General features: G+C 38.1%; 2 protein-coding genes and 1 non-coding gene across 7 annotated transcripts in view; 2 read left to right on the forward strand and 1 right to left on the reverse strand.

Moving 5' to 3' along the window:
* Positions 1–17,154, reverse strand: part of Ro60 (Ro60, Y RNA binding protein) — a 28,420-nt gene extending 11,266 nt beyond the window's left edge. For both annotated transcript variants that reach the window (XM_076831892.1, XM_076831893.1), the window contains exons 1-4: positions 17,007–17,154; positions 4,046–4,642; positions 842–1,062; positions 286–432 (exon numbers count right to left, since the gene is read on the reverse strand). In XM_076831892.1, the coding sequence (XP_076688007.1) occupies positions 286–432; positions 842–1,062; positions 4,046–4,625 (948 nt within the window). In that variant the 5' untranslated portion in view covers positions 4,626–4,642; positions 17,007–17,154. The remainder of the gene's footprint in view (positions 1–285; positions 433–841; positions 1,063–4,045; positions 4,643–17,006) is intronic.
* A 116-nt stretch (positions 17,155–17,270) lies between these two features.
* Positions 17,271–20,135, forward strand: part of Uchl5 (ubiquitin C-terminal hydrolase L5) — a 42,311-nt gene continuing 39,446 nt past the window's right edge. For 2 of the 4 annotated variants that reach the window (XM_076831894.1, XM_076831895.1), the window contains exon 1: positions 17,274–17,581. In XM_076831894.1, the coding sequence (XP_076688009.1) occupies positions 17,506–17,581 (76 nt within the window). In that variant the 5' untranslated portion in view covers positions 17,274–17,505. Of the gene's footprint in view, positions 17,582–20,135 lie in introns of all 4 variants that reach the window. The other 2 variants (XM_076831896.1, XM_076831897.1) reach the window with 2 other exon arrangements.
* On the forward strand, positions 18,982–19,113 carry LOC143379750 (small nucleolar RNA U109). Its single transcript, XR_013088529.1, has one exon. It is a non-coding gene; the product is annotated as a small nucleolar RNA U109 (small nucleolar RNA).

Genomic DNA, 20,135 nt, shown 5'->3' on the forward strand with positions numbered 1-20,135 from the left:
TAATATTTTTTAGTTGTAGATGGACACAATATCTTTATTTTATTTATTTATTTTTATGTGATGCTGAGGATCAAACCCAGGGCCTCAACACTTGCTAGGCAAGTGCTTTACCACTGAGCTACAGCCCCAGTCCCTAAAAATATTTTTTTAAAAATGTAATCTGCTATAAAGGTCTCAGAACACTTAAAATATGCACTAACTACATTTCCAAAATTTAGAAGCCAACTTTTTCAATTAGTAGATAAAAAAAAAAAAAAAAAAAAAAAGATGCATGATAATACTTACCTTTTTCAACAGTTTTTCATTACATAGTTTTTCACATACTAAAGATACTTCTGAATTTCCTGGTTCAAGCACTGAATTAGCAGTCATCTTTCCTAGATTCCTTAGCAATGCAGTAAGAGGCATTTCTTGTAACAAAGCCTTCCATACCTATAGAAAGGAATGTAAAGAATCAAGGAGAAATGAACTGAGTATAACACAGGTATATCAATGATAGGAGTTTATTCTCTAAAGCTTTTATTTAGATTTCAAAGTACTTTCAGAATGAGAATTTGTCTTAAGGCTAATCAAATAAGCTTAACTTACTCTTACTAGAATAAGAAAGTATGTATTTTATGAAGAAAATACAAAGATGATTTTTAAAAATTAGGCAGGATATGGTGTGGAGTGGATCTGACACAAAATGCCAATTGGACATCAGTATTAGATGTATTAAATTAACATTAATTTCAAGATTTTTTTAGTTAATTTCTGTCTGTCTCTCTTTTTTGCAAGACTGGGGATTGAGTCAGGGCCTTTTACATATAATATTTCCTTTTAAAATAATTAATTTACTCACCTCTTTAGATTTTAAGTGATTTGTTAGAAGATGTTCCCTAACTAATCTATGTTCTTCTATTAGATGAATGACTTCCAGTTCATCTTTTGTGCGCTTCACTTTCTCTACAGCCTCCAGATACTTTAATAATTTTTCAGTTTCCACAGTAAGTGCTTTTTCTTTATACAATTCATGGACCTCCTTCCAGCCCTTTGTAATATATTTGGTCACAATGGCAAGTCCTTTAATAAGATAAAGAATTGAAAAGGCAGGCAGGATTACCAAGTAAAAAATAGAACATGTTTCAGGAGAATGCAGCATATGATAGCTTAACTCCCCTCAAGTGAGATGCAGTTTTCTTCACTATCACAAACATATTTAAGCAAATGGAGCAAATTAATTTCATGAAATTCATCATTAGTGTTTAAATATGAGACTTCTGGGGAAAGAAAACATCTATATCCTAAATAATTTACAGAGGCTTGTTCCCCCACCCGTCCCACAATACCAGCATTATAAACTGTAGGCAGTGCCTATTTCAGGTTCACAATCTCAGAACAATTCACAAGAATACAGATCTATCTCAATTAATAGTTATTTGTCCCTCTCTGCTTCTGAATCAATATGCTTTTCTGAATAGTAGAAATTAAGTGGAAATGGACAGATAGGTACTTTTAAAACTGTCTTTAAAAACAAATTAAAGCATATATATATAAACAATACATATTTCAGTTAGGACATTACAGGATAAATTAAGAAAAAAGAAAAATAGTTTGCTCATTCCTTCTGTAATTTCTTCTAATAGTAGAAAGAGCTTTGTGGGTGAAGAAATAAATATTGATCTTTCTAGGTCTTAGTTTCCACATCTGTTAAAAAGGGGGAAATTCATTTACTAAATTTAAATGTCTATGAGGCAAAGTCAGAAAAAGTAAGGAAATAAAACAGCCTATGGTGATGTCAAAGTCATTAGGACTGTGATGAATTGAGGAGAGCATATACTGACATGTGTTAGCCAAGTATTGCCTTAGTACTATCAAAAATATACTTTCAAGAAGTCAGAATATGGATTTTTATGAAGTCTTCTGACTTCCATTTTTTCCTTAAAATATTTTATTGGTCAAATTAAACACAGCTAAGCAAGAATAAGTCTATGTGCTATTTTTTTGAACTCTAAACAATATGAGCAAAAGTTTGTACCAATATACAGGAACTTCTAAAGTATTGTGAATCTTTTATCTTCCAGATTTTTGCTTTTGGATTGAACCCAGAGAGTGCTTAACCACTAAGCCACATCCCCAGCCCTTTTTTTTTTTCATATTTTATTTTGAGATAGGGTCTAGCTGAGTTGCTTAGGGCCCCACTAAGTTGCTGAGGCTTTGAACTAAAGATTCTCTTTCCTCCGCCTCCCAAGCTATTGGGATTACAAGGTGTGCACTATTGAGCCTGGCTTTATCTTCCAGATTTTGTAATGATATATTAAATGATTAAATGTTTCATGCAAGCATGTCTTCTACATTGTCTTACCAAGGAAAATAATTTATTAAAGCAATCTTATCCTACCCAATTCTGTAATTACAGTAGCCTGCAGGTACATAATACCCAATAAATGAATCACACTTTGATTTCAGTTAGGACATTAACATATTACTTATTTGGTAGCTTATAGTTTATTTAAAATTCATTCTGAAAAGCCAAGGGGTCCTCTAAGCCAGACATAATATTACTATAATTAACAAGGTTTTAAATATCAGTTTTGTTCTTATCAGTTAAGAAACATCTACTAACTCTGTATTTTGTAGATCAAGAAAAGAAAGCCCAGAAAAACTATTTCCACAAGTTCAGAAACTAATCTGTCCAATCAGAATTAGAAATAGGTGATCTTTTAAGTCTCACACTTACTTTATTTTACTATGCAGTGTTTCAACAAACAAATTAGGCTGGGTGCCTATCTCCCTTATACTACTCAAAGATTTAAGTACTAAAAAAACAAAGCGGCATAACTGGGAAAAATCACAGGTAAATATTTACTTACATGACCTTAGAAAAAGCCTTTCTAAACCTAACATAAAACAAAAACCTGTGAAGGTACAAGTTTGACTACATTTAAATCCCCAACTTCAATGTGCCAGAAGCACGCCTGCATATGTATGCACATGGGCACATACACACACAAAAGACAAAGAAAAAAATGGGGGGGGTTTTGCATGAATATGTATCATAATAAATCACTAACTCCTATAATACATATTCCAAGTACTTAGAACAATGTCCATCAATAATAGGTACTCAATATTTGTTGAATGAATGAATGGTGATAATAATCAACATCAAAAAGAATAAATATGTTGAAACAGGGGAGGGGAACTAATAATGCACTTCTACTACATACCAGAAAATTTGTATGCTAAGTAAGTATTTTAAGATACATTATTATGTTTAGTTATAATAATTGTAAATGTTATCCTTCTCCCTTTTCTAATAGAGGGAGGATCAAAAACTCAGAAAGATTAATTTACTTGGCTTAAGTATACAAAGTAACAAGCAGAAATAAAATTTTCAAGTTTCATTTCTGATAGGAAAAAAAGCCAAATTTTAGACATGCTGATATTGGCAGAAGTTCATATTTTAAATTATTTCTTCCAAGAAGTTTTTATATTCTTCCTAAGAGGGACCGATAATTATTTTAGATACAACTAACTTCAAGTCTTTTCCCATAGGTTTAGAAAAAGTACCCAAGTTACCCTGTGAAAGCTATGGACAATTAACACCCTACATTGTTAAACTGTGCACTATTTTAAGTAGCCTTTAGGCTCCTTGGCAAAAATGTTCTAGAGAGATAGATGGGGATGAGGGGTGTCTACAGCAGTATAATTTTGTTATCTGCCATCTGACAAGCTGGTGTTTTGCTTATTACAACTTTAGTTCATACTCCATTCATAGCCCACTCTCATTTGGGTAAATACTCGAGCTAGCATGGTGACATTTTAAGATTTAGATGTTAATTTGTAAAATTGTTATATGATTCTTGATTATCAATGTCTGGATTGCCTATGATTAGTTGTTAGGTGTTTAGTTCCAGGTTGACATTAAATATTTTAATTAGTGAATCAACCTGTCTCAAAAAGGCTAATTCTTGGAAATAATTACATAATGTCAAATAAAAATTCACTATACAATATATACAATAATCCATTCCCCCATACCCTATGAACATCTTATGCTTACCTTCACTGGAAGGCTTAAGATGTGACAGTCTTAACAGATCTTTGTGAGACCAGCCATTTCTTTGTTTATATTTTGTAACTGCTAGAGCAAGCGCCATGCCTCCTTTTTCATTGTACCAGTCTGCAATAGCCTTCCGGAGAGCACGACCCCACATACCACATTTCATGCTTTCCTTCAGATCTTTCTTAAATTGGATAAAAGTAAAGAGATGTGTAGGAATACGACAAACTTCAGAAACAGCTTTAAATGCTGCTTGTTTTGTGCTTATGTCAGAACACTGGGAACAAATAGCAAGTGCAAAGAGCAAAGGCTCTTGCTTTATGGTTCTGCCTTCTTGACTAAATGACTTTATTTCCTGTATCACTTCATAACCTTTGCCATCTTCAATCAATCTAATTAAAGCTTCAGCATTTTCAAGGCCCAGCTTCTGTTCTTTGATATAGTAAGTCCCACCTTCAGAACCAAAACATAAGAACCGATGCAGTCTATTCATGTCAGTGACTTGCCATACATATCCATCTTCAGAATTGGCTATTTGCTTTTCATTCAGTGGCTGCATTTGATTTAGAGTTTCCTCCATTTTTCCTTTTAGGAAACCTATGAAAAAAAGCAAAATGTTATTATAATAAATGTACAAAATAAAATCGTATAAAGGAAAACAATATTAATATTCACATACTGAAGTTACTAGAATCTGTTACACATATAATTAAAAATATCTTTAAAGCCAAGTTTTCTTTTAATATAAAATCAATATAGATGCCCTTAAGAAAAATTAGAAAAAGGAAAAAATGAAAGGAAAAGAAAAGCCCTATGTGACCACCAAAAATGACCTCTAACAAGACTTGCTTAAGTTTTTAAAATGTTCTTGCTTTGTATTTATATTTTTATAAACCAGGGAAATTCAAATACTTTAAAGCAAACAAACTAGATTATAGCCATGGTGATATGATAATTAGCAACTACAACTAAAGAATCATATTTCTGAGGTACAGTCTATTGTCTGGGAGATGAAACAGGTAGTACAGCACAATGTCTCTAGGCCCAAAGAGGAGGAAAGGGAGAGGAAGAGATCAAACAATGTTAACTGACTCTAGGAAATATCTTACTCCCTGAAGAACTGTAGACATATTTTTTTGCTGCCTATCAAACATCCATTCCTCTTTCTCTTTTCTTTTTCAAGTCTTTCAGCCTTTCAGGGTGTTAGGCCTTTCCCTAGCCCAAAGGAGTAAATCTTGATTGCTCTAAGCTAATGGTTCTCAAACTGGATGTGCATCAAAATTATCTAAAAGGTCGATTAAAACACACACTGGTGGGTTCTACTCAGCTGTCAGTGTCTTTCATAATTAAAGAAGTCTAGGGTGAGGCCTAAGCATGTGTTTTCATCACAAGTTCCTAGATGCTGCTCATGTGGTATATACTTAGCCACAATCCTGGTGCTCTCATTCTCCTTGCTATGAGAGGGATATAAATTGGGTGCTTGTTAGGATCCACTGCAACCTGTTTGCTGGAGTATGCTTTTTAAATCTTCTCCTCCTTCCTTTTTTTTTTTTTTGGTAGTAGGGATTGAACCCAGGGGCACTTAACTACTGAGCCACATCCCCAGCTCTTTTTATATTTTATTTTGAGACAGGAGCTCACTAAGTTGTTCAGGATTTCGCTGAATTGCTGAGACCGGCTTTGAACTTGTGATCTTCCAGCCTCAACCTACTAAGACACTTGCATTACAGTTGTGTGCCACTATGCCCAGCAAGTTTTCTTTACTCTTAAAGGGGGCTTAGGCTCTTGAAAAGGCATGTTTCTCTTTACTGCCCTGTAATATTATCATCTGCAAGTGATAGTGGGTAGTGAAACTATCTATAGACCATGAAAAGAGTCAGATTTTGAGGACATGTCAAGAAATCTGAGATCCTTGAGCTCCTTGGGACTGAATTTCCTCTTATGTCATAAACGTATCCTTGGTGTTTAAGCCATTTTAAATTTTTATTATTTGTAATTGAGAGCATCCTAATTAACATTCCTCTAATTGTGCTTGCTTGTGGTTTATGTCATCTGTAATGACCTCCACTCTCTCCTTACATCATTTCTACACTTGGGTCTTAGCCAAAATCTACAAAGTTACCAGAACTAACTTTCCTACAATTGCATCCCTTTTTATTCCTTAAGGGAACAACCACAATCATCACTGGTTTATCAGTCTACCATTATTCTTACTGTACTTCAGTAACTCCAGATCCTTCATTCAGGTCCCTAAATCCATCCACAGGGTTTCTGCCCATGGCAAACAACACAACCAACAAAAAATCTCAACGAGCACCTAATGTAAGACATGAATGTTTCTCTTCACAAAAAGTAAAAAAGAAAAAAAAATGAACTCCTGCTTTCAGAGAAACCACATTCATTTGTGGAGGTATAAATATAAATGCTGTCTCAATAATTCAGGAAGATCTGTGCAGCAAAGACAAACCGAAAAAGCTGAAAGGCATTCCAAATGGAGGTTTCCGAAATGCTGGTCTTTTTCTATAAATTCTAGAAAAGGAATTATCTAAATGTACTGGCATAGTTGTAAAGACACACTGACAGAAATGTAGTAGCTTAAAGAGAAACACATGGTAGAAGTTTTGTTTTGAAAAGGATATATGTTTATACATTGTGGGGGAGGGCTAAGGAATGGAATCCTAATGAATATTAACAATTGGGAGCTTAGGAAAGAAAGGTCCTTTACTCAGAGATCAAGTAGATAAAGGGCGGGAAAATACTACTGGACTTAGTAAACAGAAATAACTAGAAAATCTAATGGCAGTACAGTGGTTATAAGAAATAGATTTATTATAGTGAGATAGGAGGGTATTCAGTGAGGAACAGAATCCACAGATAGACTACTCTAAAAGAAGCATAGGTATAAATGATGAAAGCATAGGTATAAAAACTGAAATCTATCCTCAGAACACTTGGAATGGAACCACCATTTGACCCAGCTATTCCTCTCCTCGGTCTATACCCAAAGGACTTAAAATCAGCATATTACAAAGGCATGTTTCTCTTTACTGCCCACAGCCACATCGATGTTTATAGCAGCACAATTCACAATAGCTAAACGGTGGAACCAACCTAGATGCCTACTATAATTACTATCCAAAGTACATGTATGAAGATACGAATTGGTGTGAATATACTATGTATACAACCAGAGATATGAAAAATTGTCCTCTCTCTCTATAATATGAATTGTAATGCATTCTGCTATCATATATAAATAAAAAAATCACATTAAAATACAACATACTACAATAATGCAGTCCCATCAATGTTTATAGCAGCTCAACTCACAATAACTAAACTATGGAACCAACCTAGGTACCCTTCAACACATGAATGGATAAAGAAAATATGGCATATACACACAGTGGAATATTACTCAGCCTTAACGAAAGAAATAATGGCATTTGCTGATAAATGGATGGATATCATGCTAAGCGAAATAAGCCAATTCCCAAAAACCAAAGGCTGAATGTTTTCTCTGTTATGAGGATGCTAATTCACAATGGTGGGCGGGTACTTGGGAAGAATAGAGGTACTCTGGATTGGACAGAGGTAAGTGAAGGGGAGGCATGGGAGTAGGAAGGATAGTAGAATGAATCAGACATTATGTGCCTATTTGATTATACAACTGGTATGATTCTACTTCATGTACAACCAGAAGAATGAGAAGTTATACTCCATTTATGTCAAAATGCATTCTATGGTCATGTATAACTAATTAGAACAAAAAATTTAAAAAAGGACTGGAATCTAGAGGAAAACCTTAAATTTTTTTTTTTTTAGTTGTAGACGGACACAATATTTTTATTTTTATGTGGTGCTGAGGATCAAACTCAGTGCCTCATATGTGCAAGGCAAGAGCTCTACCACTAAACTACAGCCCCATCCCAGAAAATTTTTTTTTTTTTTTTAATCTTCAATGGGAGGGTACTGAGGTTAAGACTAAAAGAGTCAATTGGAAAGTTGAAAATACAGTAAAGAAAGGGTATTATGGAAAGAGTGATATTCCTGAAAGCAGACATATAACTTTAGAACATCTAGGTCGAACTGGCCTACTCATGGCAAGAGATAGCTGTGAAGATTACCCATAAAGTGATTTGAAACAGATGGAGGTATAAAGAAATAAGAGGAAGTTCCCATCTGACAGAATATGTAGAGTTCTATGGGAAGCCACCCATGAATTACTTGAGGGTCTTTACCACCGGGTACAGCAGCCAGGGAGGTTTAGGTTTGGCATTGTGAACTATTTGTGGCTCCTCCCACTCAATAAATTACCCAATGCACATGACCTTTATCTCTGCTCTAGTAGGAACATCCCTCACAGAAGCTCCAGACATGGGTGTAATCCCTTGGGAACTGAACAGGCCACCTTTTTTTGGCAAAGAATATTCCATGGAAAACCTTTGATGTTCCCGATATAAATAAAGCAAGCCCGGGCTCTGTTTTGCTCTTTTTAGTGTAGAAGTGCGATCCGTGCAATCGGCTAGCCTGTCCTGCTCCTGCTTTTTAAAAAATATTTCCTATCTCCTGTAGTTTTTTCCTTGTTCTACTTTTCTTAGCCTTTATTCTGCTGTCAGCGCATCCCACCGAGAGGAATCCCATTTCCTCAGTCCACATGGGACGTGGGTGGAAGAGTTCCAAATGGTATGTGGAGCAGTTTGGTGTCTAGGGGAGCAATGAAAGACTGGGTCTGTGATGGGAACATATGATGTGGGAACAAGTGCATCAGAGAATGGAGCTCTTCAGATTTTTAATGTGACTAAGGGGGCAGTTTTATTGAGTCGTGTTCAAAACACCAGTGTCAATATTCCAAATAAAACTGGTACAAATATACTTATGTCAATGAAGGTTAGGTCTCAGGTATTATATGAGCATATCAGTCATTAGGGACTGATTTAAAGTACTGATTATAGGTTGAAACTCCTGGTGTAGTTGATGTTTCTTTTTATTCTCACCCCCTTTTTAATTTGCCTTTCAATCCAAAAAACTTTAAGAAGACTAACAGCCTTCTCAAACACTGATAACTTAATTGACAATTCCAGTAGAAAAAAAATTATCTTGTTTTGATCTTTACAATGCATTTGTTAATACTGATCTCTCATACACCCATACATATATATATACACGTATATATGTATACACACACACACACACACACACACACACACACACATTTTGGTACTGGGAATTGAATTCAGTGACACTCAACTACTGAGCCACATCCCCAGTCCTATTCTGTAGACAGGGTATCACTGAGTTGCTAAGCGCCTCACTGTTGCTGAGGCTGGCTTTGAACCTGGGATCCTCCTGACTCACCCTGAGATTACAGATGTGCACCACCTCTCCTGGTTTTTAAACATATTTAATATTAAGTATTCAGGTATCATTTGTAGAACAAGCAGTAAAATAAACATTTAAGTAAAAAAAGGATGTCTAGAAAAAAGGTAATCTCTAAAATATAACCCTTATAATCACTACTATAAATTTAAATAAAAATTATGGGAGGCCATCGTCTTGTTCTGAGCACCTATACTAGGTTTTAATAGATCAGACCAAAACAAAATGGAGTCATTCATGCTAAATACCACATAGTCAAACTGAAAATTTAAAGAAGCTGATAGATCTCAAAACAGACAAAATTTTCCTGAAAACAGGAGATTCTAGTTCATCTGAATCAGCAAGGTAGTATCTCTTTAACCCTTACAAAAAAGCAATCTGAAGTAACCTGACGTTTACCAGTGTATGGTTTACATATGACATGTCCCCCCAAGGCTAATGTATCAAAAATGTAAGAATATTTAGAGGTGAAATGATTCATTTATGAAAGTCTTTAACCTAATCAACGCATTAATTCCCTAATACGAATTAACTGGGTGGTAACTCTAGGCAGGTGGGTGTGGCCAGAGGAGGTAGGTCATTGGGAGCATGCCTTTAGGGTATATATTTTGTTCTGGTAAGCAGAGGTCTCTCTGCTTGCTGTGTAACCTTCTGAGCTGCTTTTCTCCACCACATCCTTCTGCCATGATGTTCTGCCTCACTCCAGGCCCATAGGTAATGAGTTGGCTGTCTATGGACTGAGACCTCTGAAACTGTAGAGGGCCAAATAAATTTTTCTTTCTACAAATGTTCTTGTCAGATCTTTTGGTCACAGCAGGGAAAAACAACCAGGTGCAGTGGTGAACACCTGCAATGCCAGCAACTCAGGAGCCTCAGGCAGGAGGATCACAAATTCAAAACCAGCCTTAGCAACTTAATGAGTCTCTGTCTCAAAAAAGGACTGGGGATGTGACTCAGTGGTGTTAAGTACCTCTGGGTTCAATCCCTAGTACCAAAAGAACCCCTCCCCCAAACAAACATGCCTAGTGGGACCAATCTATTTTGTAGAATAAGGTGTTGTCCAATTCTAGAATTAGTCCATTTTATGCTTTGAACATAAGTCTTTGCTGCTCTGCCAGTGCAATTTATTTTAAAACAGACAAGTTTCTTTCTCTTCTTCCTCTCCCCTTTCCTAATCACAGGGGAAACAGGATCACCTTTCTTCCCCATTGTAGTCAGAGAACTAAACAACTTAGACTTCAGGGATGGCACCAGAAGATCTCAGCAACAATCATCTCCAAATTAACAAGTGAATTACAGCTCCTGACGAGAGATCACATGAAATGTAGCCTTTGAATCACCTCTTTAACACCCTCCCCCTCCCCAGGATGGGCAGAATTACAGCCTCTGGGACTGGAGTCCTGTTTCTCCTTTGCTAGCAAAGCAATAAAACTTTATTTTCTCTTTTCTCAAAACCGTGTCCTAGTTACTGGACTGGGGACAAGGACTGACCTTTCAGTAACAATTAGGATCCTTAAATTTGTTGTAATTTTGTCTCTGGACATAAGAAAGTTAGTACTTATTCACAGCTTTATCAATAGACTCTTCCTTTTCTATATTACACTGACAACCACAAAAACAAATCTTTTCAACATTTCTTCAGCAGAAACTGCTTAGCTTTCTATATGCTCATGTGACCATAGTTTCCAGGATGCACCATAGAACAGTGGAACAGATCATTAACAACCAGGGCACCTTATTCTCTACTTGCTTATGTAAATTTACCAGGGTCAAATTTTTAAAGTGAAGATGGAAAAAAGTGTGGCAGCATGTCTCAAGCTACTCTCCTTGTTGTCAGTGATTATTAATAGCCAAATTAACTTTAAAATTGGCCAGGTAATGTTAAGGATGGCCTTAGGCCTGAGCCTAAGCAACTCCATTTTAAAACTCCAATTTGAAACCTGCAGTCTCACCAGGGATGCCTAAAGGAGACCTCCAGTATGGCTCTCAGGAAAAAACAAGTCACTTCTCCCTACCCTGACAAACTCAGGGTAAAGTCTCTGGCATGTAGTCCTCGCCCCATAAGGGGGAAAGGCAAAAAAAATCAGGGTGAAGATCACCAGACCATATACTTTAACCCCAGGATAAATGACCTCACTGAGAGACCTGTGGCAACTGATAGGGATTAAAAGGGTGGTCAAAAGCTTCAAAATTTAGTATAAATGAAGGAGCAAATGAATACATTCAGCCAGCCAACACTGATGCTCTCACGTTGGAGAGCCTAATGAGGACCTGGATTGACACCCCAACCCTTCTCATCAGCCTGATCCTCTGCCAGTCTCAAATTCTACAGCAGCCTCTTAACTCTGGTGAGAAAAGGACTTCTCCTCAGCCAGCAGTAAGCTCCACCCCTGCCTTGGTTTCTGATCTGATCACCACAGTCTGAATGAGTGTGCATCTGCTGGACTTAAAGCCAAAAGGCTTGAGACTTTTGATCTAAGACTTAGCATGCAGAGGGAATGTCTATCATGAGCCTGTCATGATTAAGTGTGCCTGCAGTGCTTAGAATTAATCTAGAATTGTTTGCTGTGAACTGATTATGTCTATTGCAGTGCCTCGCATTAAGGATTGTAATTTTCTTGATTAAGAACCTACAGAGGGCTGGGGATATCGCTCAGATGGTAGAGTGCTTGTCTTGCATGCACAAGGCCCTGGGTTCAATCCCCAGCACCACAAACAAACAAGAACCTACAGAGTAAAAATGTATTGAGTGATTTGAGTGAATAAAGCATTGACAAAGGCAGAAGCATCTGGAAATTCTTTATCTCTCCCCTCCCCCTCCACTGGGTTGCACCTTTTGCCATGGGACAGTAATATGACACTGTGGTATAATAAAGAACATCTGGTCTTTGTACTTGGTTCCTGGTAGTCTCTCAAAAACCCCTGGAATTTCCTGAGTGTAGGAGTCTTTGTTATACTAACAAAGTGACTCACTGTGGGCTCTAAAGTTGTACCCTTTAAAATAAAACTGCACTCCTAAGTCTATCACTGTTGAGTAAATTACATGAGTCATTCTAATGAATTAATCTTGAAAGTTTTGTGGAAACCTTGAATTTGTAGTTGGCAGGGTAAAAGTGTGGGTAGCTGGGGAATCCACCTGCAACTGGTATCTCAATCAAGGGAAGTTTTAAGGACTTTGCCTTTTTACTTGTGGAATGTGATACTAATTCCAGGTAGTTAGTATCAGAATTGAACTGAACTGCAGAACAAGGTGTCAAGAGAATTGGTATTAGAATACAGAACCAAAGGCACAAGTGACAAAAGAAAAAACCAAACTGGACTTCATCAAAATTTAAAACTCACATTTCAAGGGACACTACAAAGAAAACAATACAATAACCCATGGAACAGAGAAAGTATTTGCTAATCATAGGTATATATAAAATATATAAATAACACAATTGTAACTCAATTAAACAGGCAAAGGTTTTGGACAGTTATTTCTCCAAAGATACGCAAATGGTCAAAGAATCTGAACATATAATTCTCCAAATCATTGGATACAATGAACAAAGATATATAATGAAGATCATCAATCATCAGTATACGTAAATAAAAACCACAATGATAAGCTGACGCGTATAATCCCAGCCACTCAGGAAGCTGAGACAGAAGGATCAATGCCAGCCTCAGCAAAAGCAAAGCGCTAAGCAACTCAATGAGACCCTGTCTCTATAAAAAATACAAAACAGGGCTGGGGATGTGTATAGCTCAGTTTGAATGCCCTGGTTCAATCCCTGGTAACCACCACCTCCATTAAAAAAAAAAAAAAAAAAAAAAACCCACAGTGATAGGCTGGGGGTATAGTATAGCTCATGTAAAGCACTTATCTAGCATTAGTAAGGCCCTGGAACTGATCGTCAGCACTGCAAAACAAAACCACAAGGAGATACCACTTCACATCCTCTAGGATGGCTATCCTCAAAAGGACAATATTTTAAGTGTTGGTAAAAATTTAGAAATTGAAACCCTCTTATGCCACTAGTTGGAATATAAATCATGCAGGCATTTTTAAAATTTTTTTTTATTTTAAAGTCTGGTAACTAAAAAAAAAGTCTAGTAGTTACTCAAAAGTTTATATATGGTTTCCATATGACCAAGAGATTCAAGAGAAATGAAAATGTGTGTCCCTACAAAAACTTGTAGACAAATGTTCTTATCAACATCATGTAATAGACAAAACCCAGAAACAAACCAAATCATGATCAACTGAGAAAAGATTAAAACAGTGGTATATCCATACAATGGACTACTATTTTGCAATTAAAAAGGGATTCAGTACTGATACATGCTAAAATTTGAACAAAGCTTGAAAACATGTTACTTGAATAAAGCCAGTCACAAAAGGCTATGTGTTCCATTTATATGAGATTGAATAAGCAAATTCATAGATTAAAAAAAAAAAAAACAACACACTAATAGTTACCAGAAGCTAGGGGCAGGGAAAACTGGGGGAGTGACTGCTAACAGAGGAATTTCTATTGAGGTGTTAGAAATGTTTTGAAATAACATATTGGTGATGGTTGCATAATTCTGTGAATATATTAAAAACCATCACTGCACTGGATACTTTAAAATAATGACTTCATGACTTGGGGATTATATCCTAAACCTTTTTATTAGGAAAATAGAAATTAAAAATTGGCTAGGTGAAATGTATGGCAAAGTTATCAACTATCAAAGTGGAAAGCAGCAGAAAAATCATTATGCAAAAGTGATATTTAGCCTAATACTTCTTATATTTGACTTTAGAAAGCAATATGAGATACATACAGACATACACAGCAATTTAATTTCTTCTTTTTTATGCTATCATCATCTCCTTCACAAAAGGCTTAAGCTCCATTGCCAGTGGTTTAGAATGCAGTAGGTCAGGGAGTGAGGTCAGAGACTAGTCAGGAGTTAATCTACTTCTGAAGTGTTGTAAATCCAAATTAACAGCAGAAATATAGTTATTCTTTGGTCTGTCCTAATCTCTTATACCCACCACTCTGAAGGATCTAAAACAGCTGAATTCATTAAACCTCTAAAAAATTAAAATCTTGGGGAGAAGTTAAATCACAATTCTATTAAAAGTATGACCACATTTTAAATCAATTATGGATGTCTTATATTCTGGCTATTTCTGTCTTGATTTAATTTAGAATGCAGAATAAATGCTAGTAGAACACACTATGTAATAGCATTTCCTTCCGCTTCATTCATTAGAAAACAATACACATAGCGTCTTTTACCAGTAACTAATTAAAAATCACAATTTTTTCTTGAGTTTAATAGTCAAATATCTTTCTCTCTCTCTTTCTCTATTTTTTTTTTTTTTTTTTGGTACTGGGGAGTAAATCCAGAGGTGCTTAACCCTTGAACCACAACTCCAGCCCTTTTTTGTATTTTATTTAGAGACAAGGTCTCACTGAGTTACTTAAAGCCTTGTTAAATTGCTGAGGCTGGCTTTGACCTTGCGATTGGATCCTCCTGCTTCAGCCTCCTGAGCCACTGGAGGTGAATGTCTCTTAATCTGTTACTTAAAAATGTTAACTTTCACACCAAAGAGTCAAACAAATTTACAGTTTATTCCTTTTAAAATGCAGTTACGATTGACATTTGTAATTATAATCATTGAAAAATAAAACACATATATAAATACACACACATACACTATGAAGACTAGGGCCACATATTCAAATATCTCTACCATACAGACAGGAAACAGAAATAAGTGGATCAAATCAAGGGTAATACAATAGGAACTAGTAAGGAATTGCAGCAAATGTGTCATCATTGTAGTCTAAACAAAGATGTCAACTGGTTGCCAGATCTCATTTTTCAGATTTAGAAATACGGCTTTTTATGTGAAATCTCAGTATTAAATGTCAACACAACTGAAGAAATCATTATAGTTATGGTTCATAAGGAAATAAGGCTAGACTTACGAGACTCAAAATTTTCCAAATAAATATCTCAAGTGCAGATTTTGAGAACACTAACTTGTGGGTAGTGTCTAGGGAGCAAATTCTGGCTTCAAAAAAGTATTTGTCAATAATACAACAAACAGCTGGGTGATGTGGCAAACGCCTGTAATCTCAGCGGCTCTGGAAGCTGAGGCAGGAGGATCATGAGTTCAAAGCCAGCCTCAACAATGGCAGGGCACTAAGCAACTCATTGAGACCCTGTCACTAAATAAAATACAAATAGGGCTGGATGTGGCTCAGTGGTTCCCCAGCATGCGCGCGCGCGCACGCACACACACACACACACACACACACACACAAAAACCCAACCAAAACAAACTAACAAACAAATCATAGACTTTGGCTTCTGCTCCACAATATACTCAGGCTTGTTTTACAAAAGCTGTTCTTTCTTTCTGTAAAATTTACCATGTGTTTTGCAGCTTCACACAAAATCTGTAGCACAATCCTCCCTAACTCAAGGGTTTGAGAAGGAAGAAGTCAAGAGTTCTATCCACTAAAGCACTCTCCCCTCCAAGCCAAAGGCCTGTCTTGGAAAATGCTTCAGCACACACATATTCAAGACTTAATACTACAGTACCCTGTAAGAACATGATGAATGAGGGTGATTCAGTTAAAGTAGCCATTTTTTGTTCCATTCTTCTTCTAGTTTTAGAATCATACCAAATGTTTCAGATTAATATGCTATATGTATTAAAACATAATTTTCCTTAGAGGTATCGCATCCCCTTGCACCAGTCTATCATCCCCATGAGCTTTTAGAAGAGATGTCTCTCCTCTCCCCCGTTATTTGTTAGTCGGAGGTTCTAATATTAGAAATATTCAAAGTCAAATTGGTAGGTAACAGGTTTTATTTAAAGCCAGCTTTGAAAGAAGACACAAGAAAATTGTTTTAAAAGTTCTATCTTCCCAGTCCCTGAAGGTGAGCAGAACTTTTGGAGGGAGGCAGGGAAGAAGAGAGTGCAAAATAAGACAAAAGGCAGGAAACGTACATATGCAAATTGTTAGCGTGTGTTAGACCCGAGGAAGGGGCAATTTTTGCTGTCAGCTTCTTTGGCGCCGGCAAAAAAGTTTCCTTTCTGAGCATGATAAAGTTTGGTCTTAATTCATAGGGGGACCCCCCCCCAAAAAAAATTCAGTGTTTCATTTTCTCTAAGATAAATTCGCCTTCTGTCTTCCTACAAAGCACCTTCTTCCAAAACCCAGAATCCAAGACAACGCCTCTGCGCGCAGAAGCCGCGGGAGGAGGAGAAAGAGGAGGAGTGAAGCCAGACCTCTAGACGCCGGCCTGTGGGAGCTATGCATGTAGAGACTCGAGCAATCCCGGATTCGGAAAGGACCCGCCCTTCGGAGCGTCCAGGCCGAGCTCAAAGAGAACGCTCCAGAGCGATGATGGTTCGCTACCCAGAGTGTGTAGGGCGCGGAAGCAGGGAGGGAGAGAACGATGGTTGGCGAAGTGTCTGCCCCGGCCTCTGCAGCTGGGATGGAGGACCGGTCAGACCCTGCGCGTCCCGGGGTTGCTCAGACCGCACAAAGGGCCTTCAGCTGCCAGTCCCCGCCCGCATTTTCCTTACCTGTGCCTGGCGGCCGACCCTCGGGACCCACAGGGCCGCCAGAAGAAGCCCTGCGTAGCACTGAGAAAAAACCAAAAGCAGCAGAAGGACTGGCAGCCACAGCCGGACAAACACCGCCGGGACTTCTACGTTCGGTTCTCCGAAGCGAGCCCCGCCCCTCTTCTCCTGCACCGCCCTCCCTCCAGACGGCGAGGATCCCGGATGTTACCTCCTCCGAAGCTCTGAATCTCCGCCCTTTCTCCTCAGGTCCCCGCCCCTTTCGAACGGGCCGCTGGTTCCCGCGAGGCCTAGAGTTTCGATGTCTCCTGGGTAGCTAGAGCGTCTTCCTGCGCTGGGTCGCGCTGCAGGTGACGGCGCCCGGAGGCTGTCGGGAAGTAGGCGGGGTGACGTGTGGTTGACGAGCTCGGCGGCGGGTTTGCTGAGATCTGTGGCCGGCGGCAGCTGGTGCGGGGGGCTGCCGAGAACGCGAGGTGGAGCGGGGCGGTGTGTGGCCGGGGCCATGACGGGCAATGCCGGGGAGTGGTGCCTCATGGAAAGCGACCCCGGGGTCTTCACCGAGCTCATTAAAGGATTCGGTGAGAACCAATGGGACCGTCCTGGGCCGGGGGGGTCACGGGAGGAGGCCCAAGCTGGGCATGGAGTGGCCACCTGCGGCCACCGCCGCCCCGCTTCTGATCAGAAATGACTTCAGGAACCTGGAATCTGGGAGGGGGAATCTAGGGCTTATGCTGCCTCGTCCGTCAGGGGCAGTCGCGTTTCCACAGTCATCTTGAGAGCCACACCACGAGGGCAAGGATCGTGCCTATGTTGTGCACTGCTGTATGCTCAGGAATCGGTAGGGCCTTCCCGCCCCAATTCTTGATGCACCTGTCCTTCCCTTTCCACTGTTTTCTCTGCGAAGCCTCCTGTCCCAGGGCAGTGTGGTCAGGTGCATCACTTAGGCCATCAGCCTTATCGGAAGAAGCCAGTCCAGGGTGTGTCTTCAGGGTGGTGTCCAAGGCCCAAGCCGCTCAGGAACTCGAGATTCTAGTTACTCAAAGCAGAACACCTTAACTCTTCCACATACGCTGACTGCGTGGGCCTGACAGACTACTTCTCTGGTTCTTTGGCTCCCTGGGCATTTTTGGCTTCCGGTGAAGTGAGCTTTCTTGATGTAGTACTCTACATTAGAGGCCACATGCTTTCCTCATAATTTCTTTCTAGCTTTAATCGTTTTCTTCCATACTACTCAGCACATACTTCCATACTTTTTAGCCTTCCCTCTCAATTGTTCCCACCCTCTTTTTTGGGAAAATAAGTTCATATTTGTTACATTTCCTCAAGTATTATTTGGAACCATTGTGTTAAAACTTGTTATTCAGGACAGAAATTAAATGTCAATGTAGTACATAGCTGTATATTTGGAATATCATTTTTCTAGCACATGTTCAACTATTATATCTCAGGCACACTGGTAAGGATTGGGAGTTATTAATGTGAATAATCTGACTGCTATTCTGAACAACTGACAAACTCCTATGGTGTCTTAATTGCTATGCCAAGAATATTCACAAACTAAGAACACAGGTCATGAAGAGCATGGACAGAAGAGAAGCATAAACTGATGGTGTTATTTGTATATAGATTAGGGAACAGCTAGCAAAGTGACTAAAATATGATATAATGGTCAGGGAAAGTATTTGAATCTGAAGCTGATCAGGTAAACTGAGGCCAGATTGTGTGCCATATGGTACAGTCTGGTTGCCCTATAGTCACTGGGGACTTACTGTCAAAGATCCTTGAATGAAGTTCAAATATATTCAAATGAAATTATCTTTATAATTAAGGTTTACTATGCTTGTGGAGTGCAGAGCAAATTAGAATGAAGTGAGAGAAGGTCAGTTTGAGGTGATTGGCTTGACCATTGACTTCAGATGAAAAAGTAGTGAGATAGGAGAACATAGATTCAATAATTTTTCTGTGTTTAAATCACTAGTTGCATGTGGAAATGCCTTCTCCTCTTTGTGGAGCAGGAGTACATCCATTACATGCTACATTAAAAAAAGGAATTCTCAGGGCTGCCAACCTTAAAGTACAGGTTGAGTGGTAGTATATTTCTCCTACATGAAAAGAAAAAATCAGCTTTGGGCGCTGGTGGAGACGATTACAGAAGAGCAGACATGAAGGACAAGAAAACGAGATCAGTTTTGGACATAACACCGATGTGTGCAAGTGTAGCCATAAAGTTTACCTTCAAAAGCTTAACTGTTGTGACATGTTAAAATTGACTTTCAGAAATATGGTGCTAGGTAATTTTATTTTAAAATCAATTCAGTCCATCATCAGCTATTGTTTCAATTTCATATGTGCAAAAAGCTTGGAATTTGAAAATGATTTAAATAAAGTCATGCATCAGAGTGATATATAAGTCCACTTTTATAAGCACAAATGAAAAAAATAACTGTTGATGGATTGGCTCCATTAGCAAAGGAACGTTACAAAAAAAATTAGATACTTCAAAGAAAAAAATCCAATTTTTCCAATCATTTTCATTTTTTTCCCATTCAATTCATCAACTAAAAAAACTTTGGTGGAGCATAGTGGCGCATTCCTATAAACCTAGTGACTTGGGAGGCTGAGGCGGGATAATCTCAAGTTCAAAGCCAGCCTTAGCAACTTAACAAGGCACTTAGCAACTTAGTGAGACCCTGTCTCAAAATAAAAATTTAAAAGAACTGGGAATGTAGCTCAGTGGTAAAGCACCCCTGGATTCAATTCCCAGTACCAAAACCCCCTCTAAGCTTTTGGAATTTTAACTGTTTTGAAAGTGAAGTATATGATTATATTGTGAATGCTGTTGCAAATTCATTTTGAAAGTTCATCATTAGAGAGGAAATTATTTGTGGAAGCAGTGAATTTATAAATATAAATTTTAGTGAAATGTAGTATCATAGTAAAACAAAGATTTTATTTTAACTAAGACATAAGTAATACCAACTCTGCAAATTAAAAAAAAAAAAAAAAAAAAATGTAACCAGGCTTGGTGACCTGTAATCCCAGTGGTTTGGGAGGCTGAGACAGGAGGATTGTGAGTTCAGAAAGCAAGGCTCTATGCAATTCAGACTGTGTCTCTAAATAAAATATAAGATG

This window comes from Callospermophilus lateralis, chromosome 13 (genome assembly GCF_048772815.1).
Source record: "Callospermophilus lateralis isolate mCalLat2 chromosome 13, mCalLat2.hap1, whole genome shotgun sequence".
NCBI lineage: Eukaryota > Metazoa > Chordata > Mammalia > Rodentia > Sciuridae > Callospermophilus > Callospermophilus lateralis.